At 40.6% G+C, this 14,702-nt stretch overlaps 1 protein-coding gene across 1 annotated transcript in view; it reads right to left on the minus strand.

Moving 5' to 3' along the window:
- The window catches only part of LOC104081409 (rab GTPase-activating protein 1-like), a gene marked incomplete at its 5' end in the record, with an annotated part of 89,534 nt that overhangs the window by 44,277 nt on the left and 30,555 nt on the right, over positions 1-14,702 (minus strand). Inside the window, one exon of the mRNA XM_009584153.1 lies at positions 6,269-6,397. Within this exon, the coding sequence (XP_009582448.1) occupies positions 6,269-6,397 (129 nt within the window). The remainder of the gene's footprint in view (positions 1-6,268; positions 6,398-14,702) is intronic.

Here is a 14,702-nt window from a genome sequence, read left to right on the forward strand (position 1 = left end):
CCTCCCCCCCAAGAATGAGTACAAAAAGCATCGGTAAGCATTCTATGAAGTAGGAAATTAGGGTAATTCCTTATTCTAGGGACATAATACGCAGCCTGCTCTGGTCAGGTAGAAACTTACCATCCCTGAAGCCATTTTTGCAGCTGTAATTGTTACTGGATCCTTCAGGAGGAACATGCCCCTCCCTCCGTAAAAGCCATTGCAAAATGAAAGCTATGGTCATTATAGATTAGAAAACTAACAGGAAACAAAGGAGGACAATCCCCCATTCATTAACTCTAAATTTTCATTTTTTATTAAATTTCGTTAACCCTTAAATTAGCATCTGACACCCTACTCAGAGAATTTATGTCTTTCTCTTCTGTTTGACTGTTTTGGAGCTGGGAAACGTGCAATATTGGGCTCTATCTGCCCTAAGAGTCTCAGCAGATGCCTTCATAGATTCAGTCTCTTCTATCTGAATATATCTTCTACTCTGCAAATGTTGGCTATAATCCACCAGCCGGGTGTTAACGGCACCCTAACTTTGCATATATGCAAGTAACATGCATATGGCAAAAAAAAAGGGAAGTTTCTTAGGCCATATTATTTCATAGTACAAATTAGTTCAAAAGGTTCCTAAACCATGGAATACCACCCAACAATCACCTGCTGGAAAATACTACTATTATTTCTAATGCCACTGACTTTGTTCACAGTGATTTCCTTACTGGTAAATGATGGCAATTCAGACCTGGTCAGTAAATTACCATGGATAACCCTTAACTGAATGAGATATTCTCTACCACATTTTATATACAATTCTCAATTAATAGGCACTTTCTTCTTTGTATTTGCAGAGCTGTTCTTAAGGGAGAGATTGATGCTAATTCTTTTTATTTTAAAAACAGGATGATAAAACTATTTGCAATGCAGCACCTTCAAAATCCAAGGGTTAGGTCCTGAACTCATGAGTTAAACTTAAAAGTTGTGAAATTAAGGAGAAAAAACACCAAGTATTTTTTCACTTGCCTTCTCTAGAACAATGTCAGCTAGAGCTCAAGAAAAAAAAAAGAAGCAAGGAGAGGTGGATTTTTATTATATGTTAAACTCCTGTTTCGTTTTGCAGTAATGTGGGAACAAAATAAAAAGAAACGCTGGAAAAGATATAACCAGGCTATGAAACCTGGCCACACCATGATTCTGTTTTCATGTTTCTATGCCTCAGTAATTAGCTTAGAAACCTAAAGAAAATACTCCCTGGCACTTACTGTGTGATACTTACTCTAAAAGCATCTGGTGTTTAGTCTACAAATGCTAATACAGAAGTGAGAAGCATTTGAAAGACACACAGTGCCTCATTCATACAGCACAAAAAACATGTTTAAGGGTCTTGTTTGGTTTTTTTTGAAGAGAACAAGTTTTGCTGCATTCACCAAGACAGACAACTACTCTTCACGTAACCTCTGCATTCCCTGGGACCTCTTCTAGTGATGATTATCAAGACTATAATTTCCTATTTGAGCATGTCAACTCCTGTAATTATTAGCTCCTGTTTGTAAATAAATACCATGATTATAATATCTAATTATAGAATCATGGAATAGTTGAGGCTGGAAGGGACCTCTGGAGAACATCTTATCTAAAACCACCCCCTCAAAGCAGGGTTACCTACAGCAGGTTGCTCAGGGCCAGTTGTGTTTTGAACATCTCCACAGATGGGGACCCCACAACCTCCTTGGGCAACCTGCTCCTGTGTCTGATCACCCCTGAAGTTAATAAATAAATAGCTTTTAAATAAATAAATTATTTTATTTCATTTTGTGCCCACTGCCTCTTGTCTGTTCACTGGACACCACTGAGAAAAGCCTGGCTCCCTATTCTTTACTTCCTCCCACCAGGTATTTACCTACATTGATAACATCCCCCTGAGCCTTCTATTCTCCAGGCTGAACAGCCCCAGCTCTCTCAGCCTTCCCTCACAGGAGAGATGCTCCAGTCCCTTAATCATCTTCATGGGCCTTCACCAGACTCTCACCATTGTAGCTATGTCTCTCTTGTCCTCGGGAGACCAGGCCCGGACACAGTACTCCAGATGCGCCTCACCAGTGCTGAGTAGAGGAGAAGGATTACTTCCTTGACCTGCTGGCAAAACTCCTTCCAATGCAGCCCAGGACACCACTGGCCTTCTTTGCAGGAAGGGCTCACTGCTGGCCCATGTTCAACTTGGTGTCCACCAGAACCCCCAGGTCCTTTTCTACCAAGCTGCTTTCCAGCCAGCTGGCCCCCAGCAGGTACTGGTGCATGGGGTCGTTCCTCCCAGGTGCAGGACCTCGCATTTCCCTTTGTTGAACTTCACAAGATTCCCGCCTGCCCGTTTCTCCAGCCTATCGAGGTCCCTCTGGATGGCAGCACACCCATCCGGTCTAATAGGCACTCCTCCCAGCTTTGCATCATCTGCAAACTTGCTGAAGGTGCTCTCTGCTCCATCATTCAGGTCATTAATGAAGAGGCTAAGCACTATTGGTCACAGTGTCAACCTCGGAGTTACAACACTAATGACTGGCCTCCAACTGGACATCCTGCTGCTGATCACAACCCTTTGAACCTAGCAATTCAGCCAGATTTCAATCCATCTCACTGTCCACTTATCTAGACCAACCTTCATCAGTTTGTCTGAAGGATGTTATAGGAGACAGCGTCTATACTTACTGTACCTACGATAAACAACATCCTCAGCTCTCCCCTCATCCACCAAGACAGTCATCTCATCATTGAAGGCTATCAAGTTGGTTAAGCATGATTTACCCTTCATAAAACCATGTTGATTACTCCCGGTCACCTTCTATATTATGAGCTGATTTTCTTTTCTGCCTATCAAATAGTTAATGTGTCATCTCCAGTCAGAGGTTACGTTCCTGTGATTCAGATTGGGCTCTCTGAGGACATTCGAGTTGGCAACAGTGAGAAAAGTTGATCCAAATAAATAGAAACTGTGAATGTGAAGTCAGTTCAACTCTTGTGTGTTTTAATTTAATGTGGGACATCGAGTTAACAGAGTCAAGGCATCACATGATCACTCAGTGGGGATGCGTAACAGAAATACTAAGATCAGTCTGAAAGAAGTATGAATGGAAGTGTCTGCACGCAAAAGCGCCAGAAGAAACCATACAGAGAATGGGTTACGAGGACACGAGTGACAGCAGTCAAAGCAGCAAACAGTGAGGAATGTCTTGCTATATCTAGATCAGAAGACCGGCACTCTGGTGAGGCTGTACTAGAGATGACCAGCCAGATGGAGACCCGCAGCAAAGCTACAGCACGTCACCTCTGCCAACAGGAGAACAGGCTGGAAGCCACAAACCCACCCGCAATGAGGAAACAGAGACAAAGGACGGCAATGACAAGCTGAAGCCAGCAAGCTTCTGAGGGAAAGATCACACCATGAGAACTGTTCGACTCCTAAAGAGTACAAAAACTTTGTCTAAAAGCCAGTTTATTGTCGTTAATCAAGAGGAATCCATGAGACATAGTGAGGACTTTATAGCCACTGTCCCTCATCCTCATCACACACAAGTGACCCTGGCCAGACAGGAGTCTTGGTGTTGGGAAGCATATGGCTATCGGTATGAGTGGCATCTCTGACAGAAGGAGTGCAAGTGAGTGAAAACAGATTCACTTAAAGTAATTACCACCCTCCCCACCAATAAGATCCTGCACTGCATTTCCTCACAGTAAGTTCTTGAAGTCTTTCACATTTTCACTGTTTTAAACACACCACCTTAGGTTCAGAGTTTTCCCTATTTAGATTAACTTTCCTGACTATGCCATTAATCCTGACAACCACCTTAACTAAAAGGCTCTGAGTTGCAGAACACTCCTCTCCATGGGCTTAGTTGTTCCTAGCTTACCTGTCAAAAGACTGTTCAGGACACCGTTTAGATCCCCTCCTATGTCTCATACCCGAATGAGGAGTGAGTCGCACGCCCAGTGAGTTAGCAGAACCCAACTCCCAACACAGCAGAAGGTAACTTAAATCTTCGACTCTTCCCCATCCCTGATAACCCCAGGTCTCAGCCCTGAATTTTCCCTGCATTCCAATAATTCCTATGAGTCCTCGTGTACTTCTGTAACACACAGGGGAGAGCCTTGACTCCATGTCTGCTGTACTCATCTGTGCTTTTCTCTTACGGGCCGGAATCCAGAACGTGTGAAATCCTGCACAGGCAGTGGATTTGCTGTCAAATCCTTCAGCCGCCTTCCCACTGACGTCAACGAACAGTTCAGGATTTTATACTCTGCTTCTGAAAAGCCCCATGTGCTGAACCCATACGAGGCACTATGCACCGACCACCTGCCTTAAATGCATTGCAAAATACTTTCCCAACAAAACACATCATATACATACATATGCAATACAGATCGAAAAATCAATGAAAAATAATCATCATGTGACACACAATATATTACACAAGAAAATGAGAAAGGCAGGCCCCAGAAAATTGACAAATATCTCTTCCAAAAAGTACCACGAGGACTTCTGTTTCAACCTCTCATCAGAAAAACACACACTGAGTAAACAATATAAAGATAGTTTCATTGTACTTAGTAAGTCCTTAAATTACTCATTTTCAAGAACTGAGCAAAGGACTAAACACTAAACGTCAAACTGTAGTCTTTTACTCCTAAATACTCTCTTTCGGTAGCAGAGCTCAAATCTCAAGTCCAATTTTAATAAAACCTTTGCACAGAGCTTTTTTCTGGCTAGAATAAACATTAGTACAGCAAGCCCCCCTCTTTCACAAGATCAGAGTTTTAACCAGTATGGAAAAAGCCCTTGCTTAATAAACTATGAAATTAAGCAGCACAAAAGTAGATTAATAAATATATTGAGAGAGATATAAAAAGGTGGAGTGTTAGAGGAGCATTCTTTCTGATGCGATGTTCTCAGCCATTATTGGGCCACACCAAACACACATTTCCCATCAGTGCTCCCACTCCATGAAAAAACAAAAGCACTTTTTTTCAAGATCAAATGTTAAGCCCATCCATAGCTATGCATATTCCCACAAAAAAAATCCCAGAAAAAATAGCAGACCTTTCAAATGACAGCTTTATGAACCTCTGTGGCCATTTTCAACAGAAGATTTCCATCCTCAAAAACTTACAGTCAGGCTCCTCTAACTTGCCATCATTCATTATAAGCCCAATACTTGTGCTCCAGATGCTCAAAGAAGCCTACCTTTTGACAGCACGGTCTTGGATAGGGTAGAATATAGAAAAATATTCTGTCTTGGTAAGCTTGATATACAAACAAAACTAAGTTTCTACCCCAATACAATTGCATTTGTCATGGTTTAACCCAGCAGGCAGCTAAACACCACACAGCTGTCCGCTCACTCCCCTGCAGTGGGACGGGGAGAGAACCGGAAAAAAGGTAAAACTCGTGGGTTGAGACAAAGACAATGTAATAGGACAGAAAAGGAAGGGAAAATAATAATAACAATAAAAGAATATACAAACCAAGTGATGCACAATGCAATTGCTCACCACCCGCTGCCCAGCCAGTTCCTGAGAGCAGCCGTGCCCCCCTAGCTAACTCCCCCCAGTTTTTTGTTCAGCGTGACATCGTATGGTATGGAATATCCCTTTGCCCAGTTCCGGTCAGCTGTCCTGGTGTGCCCCTCCCAGCTTCTTGTGCACCCCCAGCCTCCTCGCTGGCAGGGCAGTATGAGAAGCTGAAAAGTCCCTGACTTAGTGTAAGCAGTGCTCAGCAACAACTAAAGCATCAGTGTTATCAACATTATTCTCATCCTAAATCCAAAACACTGTGCTATACCAGCTACTATGATGAAAATTAACTCTATCCCAGCTGAAACCAGGACAGTATTATACAGCAGCACTCAGCAAATCAATAGCTTCTGGGCAAAACAAATAATATCTGACCTTTAATTGCATGATTATCATACATTCGATTAATTGGTTTAGTGTAATCACTGTTTATAAATGAATTCATTAATTACGAGTTCTGATAGTTCAGTTTGATCATGCATCGGTTTTCTATTTTAATTATTAGCTTGTACCGAAGCAGACAAAGAGGGAAAAGCTCAGAGCTTTACTTTCTTTAAATATAAAAAGTGTGTGCATAAATATACAAACATATATAAAAAGTAATAGACTAATGATTTCATTACTTTACTTTCCGCACACTAATGCCATTCCTAACATTGCACCTTACTTTTCCTGTAAAAACCCTGGGTAAACGAGAAGAAACGAAGACCACCCTTACCTTAATGTTGCAAGCTTGTTCCATCAGTCTTCTGGCGTTCTCTTCAGCTCTGTACCTCTTGGGCAACTGAACCCTGAAGAATTTTAAAGCTCCTTCAAAATCAGCTTGTAGAAGGTCCTCTTTTGAGGTCTGCAATTAAACACAGGGAACTACAGTAAACACTGAGTACATGCAGTCATGCTCTTTTACTGGATTTGTCATTTGCTGAATGTATTCCAAACCACCAATATTCACATTAGCTCAAAAACATCCCCATTGAAATCAGCTCTCTAACCCGTATCTCGTAAAACAAAACAGAGGCTAAAGCACATCCAAGGAATCCCAGGCAGAGCAGCACTATCAGAGGACTGTAACACATTAACGTATTTTATCCTTCTATACCTGCAGGGTAAGAAAGAGATTCTGGCTCAGCCTGTCAAGATGTCACTCAGTGAGGAGAAAAACAAAAACCAAGCAAACAACAAAAACCTAGGAGGATTTATAATATTTTCTAGAGAGCTTGTGCATTAGACCATTGCTGATTCTCATAATGCTGCCCTAAAAAAGACAATGTATATATAGATATATATGGTTGCAGACATGAACAGCAGAAGCAGAAATGCATATGACTCATCAGAGGCATCAGCAAGTCAATGTGCAGAAGTCTGTGACACAATTTCTCAAAGAAGAGTGTGCCAGAAAATGTTTTACATGCTTATTTCTCTATCTCTCATAGTACAGTACCTCTCAGTGTGATATCAAGCCTAACAGGTCAGAAAATGTTAAACATTCAACATTAATCCAGTTCTGCTACTAACGGAGTAATATGATTCACAGAGACAAATGTATTCATTTTCAGATTTATGAAGAGATTTAGCAGACACGAAATACCAAGCCTTGGGATAGTTCCTTTAAAAGGTTCACAGAAACTGTGTGTCCAGGAAAGACATTTAGGACGTCATCTCAAAAATGTGAATTTCCAGATCTTTAACCCAGAAAGAGTGAACAAAAATGTGTCAATGTGCAGGCTAGTATCATGGAGACCAGCTGTGTATCGCAGTATTATTACTACAAATACCTCAGGAGCAGCACAGGTACCTTTGGTTAAGGTTAATTGCTGAATTAATTGCTCAAGTACCACCGCCAACATTTTCACGTGTGCATACTCCGCTTTCTCATGAGTAATGCCCTTTGTCATTTTTTGCTTTGTTACTCGGAGAAAGTATATTACATACACATAGTTTCAAAGTTTGATTCTTAACTATATTGTCATCCACTCAAAATCCTTTGCTGTCTCCAATTTCAGACGACGTCTTTCCAGAACACACACTTAGCCAAAACCAAGAGATTTGGCACTACACAGGGAGAACTGGGAGAAACTGTGCAGCCTTTCACGTGCAAGAGGTGAGGCTCGACGATACTATTATTTCTCTTGGGTGTTAAATTCGTTTTAAATAAATAAAAATAAATATAATTCTCACTACAATGCAGAGAAAATTTTACTTTTATTTACAAATCCTCCGGACGCACCCTACAAACTAGCATCGCTAGTTCATTTACATGAAAATCATTAAATCTACTATGTAAAAGCCCTTCTTAGAAGTACAAAAATATTGTTTGCCAAAGCAAACTGAACTTGAATATGGTACTGCAGATATTGGAAGCACATAACAGTAACACTCAAACCTAGCTCGACATATTCCACATTTCTGCTGAAAATGCTACAGCACCCTACCCAGAGGGTCCATCAAAAACAGCAATTTACCCAAACTTTTATTTCATGGGGTAAAGAGTTTTTGAAGAGATTTTAAATTATGTACCAAACTTGGGACAGCGACAGAAGTTAAGGGGTTATTTTCATGGTTATCCAGTACCTTCGATAGTGGAGAGCCTGAGCTGACATCAGGGGTGTGCCACCCCAACGCTGGTAATCATCACTGCTCTGTGCCCAGTCTTTCACTTTAGGAATGGGCACAGCAATACGCCCTTTGATTTCCTCAATCAAGAGCCTATAAGAACAAAATCTACATTGTGCATGTTCACCTATCACCCTATGTATTTTGGGAGATTATTACACTGTATACCCTAGTGGGCATTCCACAGTAGTTTTTACTACATTAATCACAAGGAAAGAGCGAGAAAACTCCAAACACAACCGGAGTAGCTTCAATGGCTCCGTTTCCCCATGACTGCAGCATTTTTAAGGCAGACAATCCTCAAGAGTTCTCTCAAGATCTATCTGATCCTCCCTTCCTTCACAGCCACGGAAGCTGCTGGGTCATCACTGCAGGGACACAAGAAAAGCTGCCTTCAGAATGCTGATGAGAAATGTTCAGCTTTACAAACTATCACATCTGAGTCTGTCCACGAAAAATTTGGCAGGAGGACTCTTTGGCTGAGACTCAATCAGACAAGACCGATGTCGTGTTGACAGAAAGCTGGTGCAGTTGGGTATCTAATGAATCAGACCCACTCCTGAATGCAGCTGAGGCCAACGCATCCGCTTCCTCTTCCTAATGTCTTATTTCTCCTGGACAAGTTTTACTGAGGTTATATATGCTTTTGCCACACTTGAGACTAGATCAGCGTTTCATATCCAGAACAGGCTACATTTAAGATTACCTGCAAGTTGCAGAACGCAGTGGCAGCAGCCTGTGACACAGGCAGCACACAGCATCACTGCCAAAACCCGTGCTGGCAACCAAGCTGCTTCTGGGCAAAGTTCAGCTGGGTACTGCTGATCAAAAAGCAGTAAATGCTTTGATAACCAGCTTGCTTGAAAGCCATTTCTCTCCTTCCCTCTCAGTGATGCTGACAGCTATACATTTCCCTATTACATTGCAGATTTGCCTTCTTTGGAGACAAGCTCTCTGCACGTCCAGTCCCCTCCTCTTCCTCACGCTGTGGCAGCCTCTCCCATCCTCCTCTGAAACCTGGTCCCCCCACAACTCCGACCCCCGGTGGAAAGGGACACCAGCCAACCTGTCACACCCATTTTGCTGCTGTTCTTGGTTTTGCACGGAAGATGCTCTGATACGGCAGTGCTGAAAGACCCATTCCAAGACTGGTACGTGCTTCCAACAGAGTGGGAGGGTGTTTTTAATTAACTTCTGGACAGTTGCTCCCAGCACAAAACAAACACCAAACACATTTTTTGCCAAAGTTTTAGCATTTTATAGGAGTTGAGCTATCCTAATTTTAAGCAAGTATTCTTCCTAGAAGTCCTGGCTAGACATTTTTATTTTAATTTTGTATTTAATTTATTTTTCTCAAATTAACATAATGCACTGAGTGTTTTGGAATTTATTTTAGAAATCAGAGAAGAAAAAACCCTAAAAAAAAGTAATAATCAACAATGAAATTACCCTGCCAAACTTCAGAAAAGCAGATGCACCTATCCATTATGTCCATAGCACTTAATTTAAAAATAAATACAAAAAAAGACAGAGGCAAATATGTCAGAAAAACAGCAACTGCATGTAAAACATTTGAAGTCAGATTTAATTCTCCTAGGCTTCTGCTTGAATCACTGTTATAATAATATTTTAACAGCCCCCAAACAAATTGCTCTCATAAAATTGTTACTATTGAGAATTTTGCGGTCTCAACCCCAAAAAATCTTTATTCAATGAAAATCCCATCAGAATAATGGTGAATCATGGAAATAAGAACTTATGTGACAGTTTGCTGAACTAAGATTATAGTTAGGAAAAATTATAAACCATCACAGTGTACAATTTGATAAAATTAGTGGTAGAACCTAAACTGTTCAGCTCTTTCTACTTTGCTGAATATTTTAATTTCATTAAAAAAATCTGTTGATCAAAAAATTAGTTTCACTATTAAGATCACAAGAACCCAAAGTAACATTTTCAGAGCAACATTAACCAGGTTGACACTTTATATATTTTCTGCAAACTGACCTCTTCAGGTACTGATTAAAACCAGGAAGCAACATAAAAACCAATGTGTGTGCGTATATATGTATCTGCAGCACAAAACCAAAATTTAAAAATAGCAATGTTGGCATCCTAAGATTCACATTTCCTGACATTTTGTGATTTTAATCAATAAATTATAAAGACATCTCAGGAACCTTTTGGCAGCTGTTTGACAGACAGAGATTTGTAAATTCACTGGTTCGTGTCACTCAGCTTGTGGAACTCATCAGCAACTTATTTCACTAAACCATCTGTAAGTTTAATGAACCAATAATTAAAGTTTGGCAGACACATTGCATTTTTGTGCACTTGGGGACTTCAGGGCATTTTTTATTATTCTAGATGTAGTTTTCAAATAATCATATTTTTAGTTACAATATATTTTTAAAACCAGGCAAAGAAGGAAACTTACTGAGAACTATGACCAGAAGTCTCAGTTTGCCTTTTAGGGTTTGACTAAATATGCTCTCGAATGTCCTTCCCACATCGCTTAAGTATTTCAATATATTCCTACAATTACATTATATGGATTAACTGAAACTAAGGAAAAGCTCTTTCCCAGAAATACTGGGGAAGCTTTCAAATCTAAAGGTAAAGTTCTGGAAAACTGCAAATGTTCAAAAAACAGGAAAGGAATTTGAGAGACTTAAGTTATGCTCATTGTGATTTTTTTTTAAGTAAACAGTGTTACTACTACTTTCCCCAAAATATTTAGGGAAATGTGATTAAAACAAAGGACAAATCCTTGGCTTTTTTCTTCAATTTAATTTCTCTGTCTTCAATTATTAATTCTGCAGTCTCATTTATTACTGACTATATCAACCACAATGCCTATTCCCACCTGGGAACTAATACAGCAGAAGAAATTTCGGATCAACCACACTACACTTCCTTAATTTAACTCTTTCTCCTTCATACAAACAGATAAAAATTACTAATTTCCATAGAATTCTATGTATACAGTATATACATTTAGAATTTCTATAGAATGTCAGTGAGCATAAACTGCCTATTTTAGACTTTAATGAACATGTGTCAGGAACAAGACCAAGTTAAAGGCTGAAAAGAAGCTGGCCATACTCTACTCCACTATTTCATTTGCTACTGGTAGATTCAAAATGTTTACAAGTCTCCTCACACTGATTTTTCAGAACATAATATTTGATCTATAACACACACAGATGTGGGTTTAAGTCCTTTTAAGAAGATATGCAATGTAAAATCAAGGTATGTGAGCTATTTTTTCTAACCTGATAGTTCCTCTTCCACTGGCAGCAACAAGACTGCAGTCGCTGCATGTTGCACGACTGTGCGCTGTGCTGCCCTTAAACACGAGCCGCAGACCTGACATCTGTTCCATGACTCCAAGAGGATGAAGTTGACCTTCTGTCCTGCCAAGGAGCGCGAGAGTGGATAAACTCGGGATCCAGGCCTGGGAAAGTTTGATGGGTAAAGCTACTCTGCTACAGTCACACTGGCACGCACTTCTAGCACAATATATCAAAAGACTCCTTTTACCGGCACTGCTTATGTCCATTTCTTTACTGTGAAAGTTATACTGCCAAACACATTTTTTCCTAAATAAAATCCGTGCTCTCTGTAAAACACTGTTTGGTACAAAAGCGTTACGGAAAAAAAATAGCTTTGGTTTTGTGCGCAATGAGTTGGCATCCATAAATATGGCAATAATCTTGTGTACACCCAGTAGTATCCCTCTACTCAAAATTTTACCACGGCGTTTATGTGTAGCTCCAGACTTACAAAAGCAATGTTAATTCTGCCACATAAAATACCGATGAATGTGGGATAAGGGCAAACACAAAATCTGCTAGCTCCATCCACCCATAGTCATCCCGAAGGGGATAAACCCACACAGAATTAGTGCTGTTTCACCTCCCCATCATCGCAGATAGCTGATGCAGTGAGTAGGTGATCTGAATTTTTGCAAGGCTGGCATAAAGGTTATAGATTATAATTCTCACATAACACTACAGCAGCATATATTCTGGCCATCCTAGGCATTTATTCCCAAAGCCACACCAGAGGGAGAAGTTTATGCACGTAAAAAAGAATCTAGCTCTTAATTTTATAAAACACCGAGGTTTTGAAGTATCTTCAGTTCTGATTAAAGTACAAATTCTTGGTCCTCAGAGATTTCTCATTTTTAAAAAATCATCAGAATCACAGTCTCTCCTCCTCTATGGAAGGGGTATATGTCAAAAGGGATATATGTCAGAAGAGGTATATTTAGCTAACAAAACCTGACAGGAAATCACATTGACTCCTCAAGTCAAGACTCTAATAACACAAGCATTATTTGCATTGTTTTGCCTTTTTCCCCCTCTTTTTTTCTTTTTTTAATAAAAAATATTATGTCATTCAACAAAGCTAAGCTGCCTGGGTGATGAAGTATGCTAAATTTCCTGGTATTCTCCATCTGGAGGGCCAAATACAAAGCCTGATTAAGTCAAGTGAAAAAGAGCGTACTGGTTTTGTCTCTGCTTTCCTTAGAGCTCATCACAAAACAATTCAGAATGATTTGGCAGTCCTTGCCCAAGAGACCATCAGCAGGATGGGATGGATGAGTGTTTAGGTACACTTGGAGGTAAACTGGAATTAATGCTTACACATACAACAGATTCAACCATGCGTTATTAGCCACTACAGTTAATTCTACAAGTGACTGTAGACATCCAAATTCACCGGCACTTTACTAGCAGGCAGAGAGTTTGTGAATTTTTGTTTATTTTCATCTAACATCTCACAGCGCAGGGACATACTGCTTCAACCACCCACTTTTTTTTTTTTTTTTTTTTACACTTTATGTTCTCTAATATGCAGAGCACATTCACTTATGTGAGTGTACTGCAGAACACAGAGACAGGTTTCAGTAGCACAACGCAAATGCAAGAGAGGTCACTATACATAACTACAGCATAGGACTGCACAGGGTATGGAAATAAAGGAAAGGCACCATCCCGCTAGAAAATGGGATGAGATCAGTAAAGAACTGTCTTCACACGCATCACATAAAAATGACATTCTGGTGTACAAGGCCAGCGACCAAGTGTACCTCCAAGCTGCAGCCAGGTTTAATTACAGTACCCCAGAGCAGACCCAGCGAGGACGAGGTACTGACTTCTGGATTCGCCATTATTTTGCGGTTTTGAGTCTGCTTTGTACAGCAGTAGAAATGATAAAAGCGTACTTCTCTGTACTCGAACATGCCACACTAATTTCAGGCCATTTCACATACAGACATAATTTGCTATGATGGATAAAAACACCTTTAACAATTTATTTCCCAGATAATTCTACACATGTATTTTAAACTTCTTTACACAGCGTAAACTGCCTTTTCAAAATCAAACACAGAAACAGTAGAAAACCAAAAATATAGCTTGAATTTTTATGAATGCTTAGAACTAACCTTTGATGTCACAAGTATAAAATTTGAAATGCTGAGCAATAATGCACTTTCCATCAGTATCTAGAAGTAGACTGGGCATGCTGCTTACTTGGAATCATTACAGGACTGAGAACAAAAGCATTCACGGCTTTAGGAAAGGTTTTTTTTTTTTACAACACAGCCCTGGTTGTGAACCCTTCAAGCTAGTTAAGGAGTGGCACCGACCCCCATTAGCCGGACCAGCGTCCAGCCCTCCCGAGCTGACATGAAAAAGAAAGACTCGGTGCTTAGGAGATGGATTATGACAAGCCGAGAGGTAAAAATAAGAGACTTCTCACGCCTCCATCCAGTGTCAAGAATCCTTGGGGGGAAGCAGGTTTGGGAGGGAAAATGGCAAATTTGCAATGAATTAATTTCAAGAAAATGTGATCTCACCGCAAGCAGCCGAGGCACAAATAGGCGATGCCCCATTCCCAGAAGTTCCAGCACCCGACATGCATACTCATTCACCAGCTTGCTTCTCTCGTCATGCATGTCCTGGGACTTTTTGACAGGTGGTGTGAGCTTGGCAGCTGGGGTTTTGCAAGGTACCCCTTCTTCCATGAGCAGTAAGTAGTAAGTATCCAGAGTGAGAAGAAGAACAGGCTTTGAATGGTAATTTTCAAAAAGTGCAAGATTAGGAGACCCCGCCTCAGATCTTTGAAATGGGCTCGGATGGCCGCCTACAGCAACGCCCGTCGGTCTCTCAGAAAGAGAAAAGCATCTTTGCTAAGAATCAAGGAAAAATATGATCCACCGTGCTGGCTCAGCCAGAGTCCAAAGTAGATTTGAAAAACAAACCTGAGAAAACATGGATCTAAAAATGTACCTAAAAAGCAGGAAAATGGCAGAAAACGAGTGCAGGAAAGCTCGGATAGGAGAAAAGCAATGGAGAGCTTTCACGGCTCAGTGTCTGTGGATGTGTGTGCCAGCAGACAGCAGCAGCAATAAGAGCAATAAAGCCAGGGCAGTTCTGAAGCTGCAAAGAGAAAAGGATGAGCTCATTGCAATCTCTGATTCGTGACAAGCGTGGCGGGTGCCGCCTGCTGCCCCTGCGGTCGAAAAG

Source organism: Fulmarus glacialis, unplaced genomic scaffold (genome assembly GCF_000690835.1).
Source record: "Fulmarus glacialis isolate BGI_N327 unplaced genomic scaffold, ASM69083v1 scaffold13618, whole genome shotgun sequence".
NCBI classification, from domain to species: domain Eukaryota; kingdom Metazoa; phylum Chordata; class Aves; order Procellariiformes; family Procellariidae; genus Fulmarus; species Fulmarus glacialis.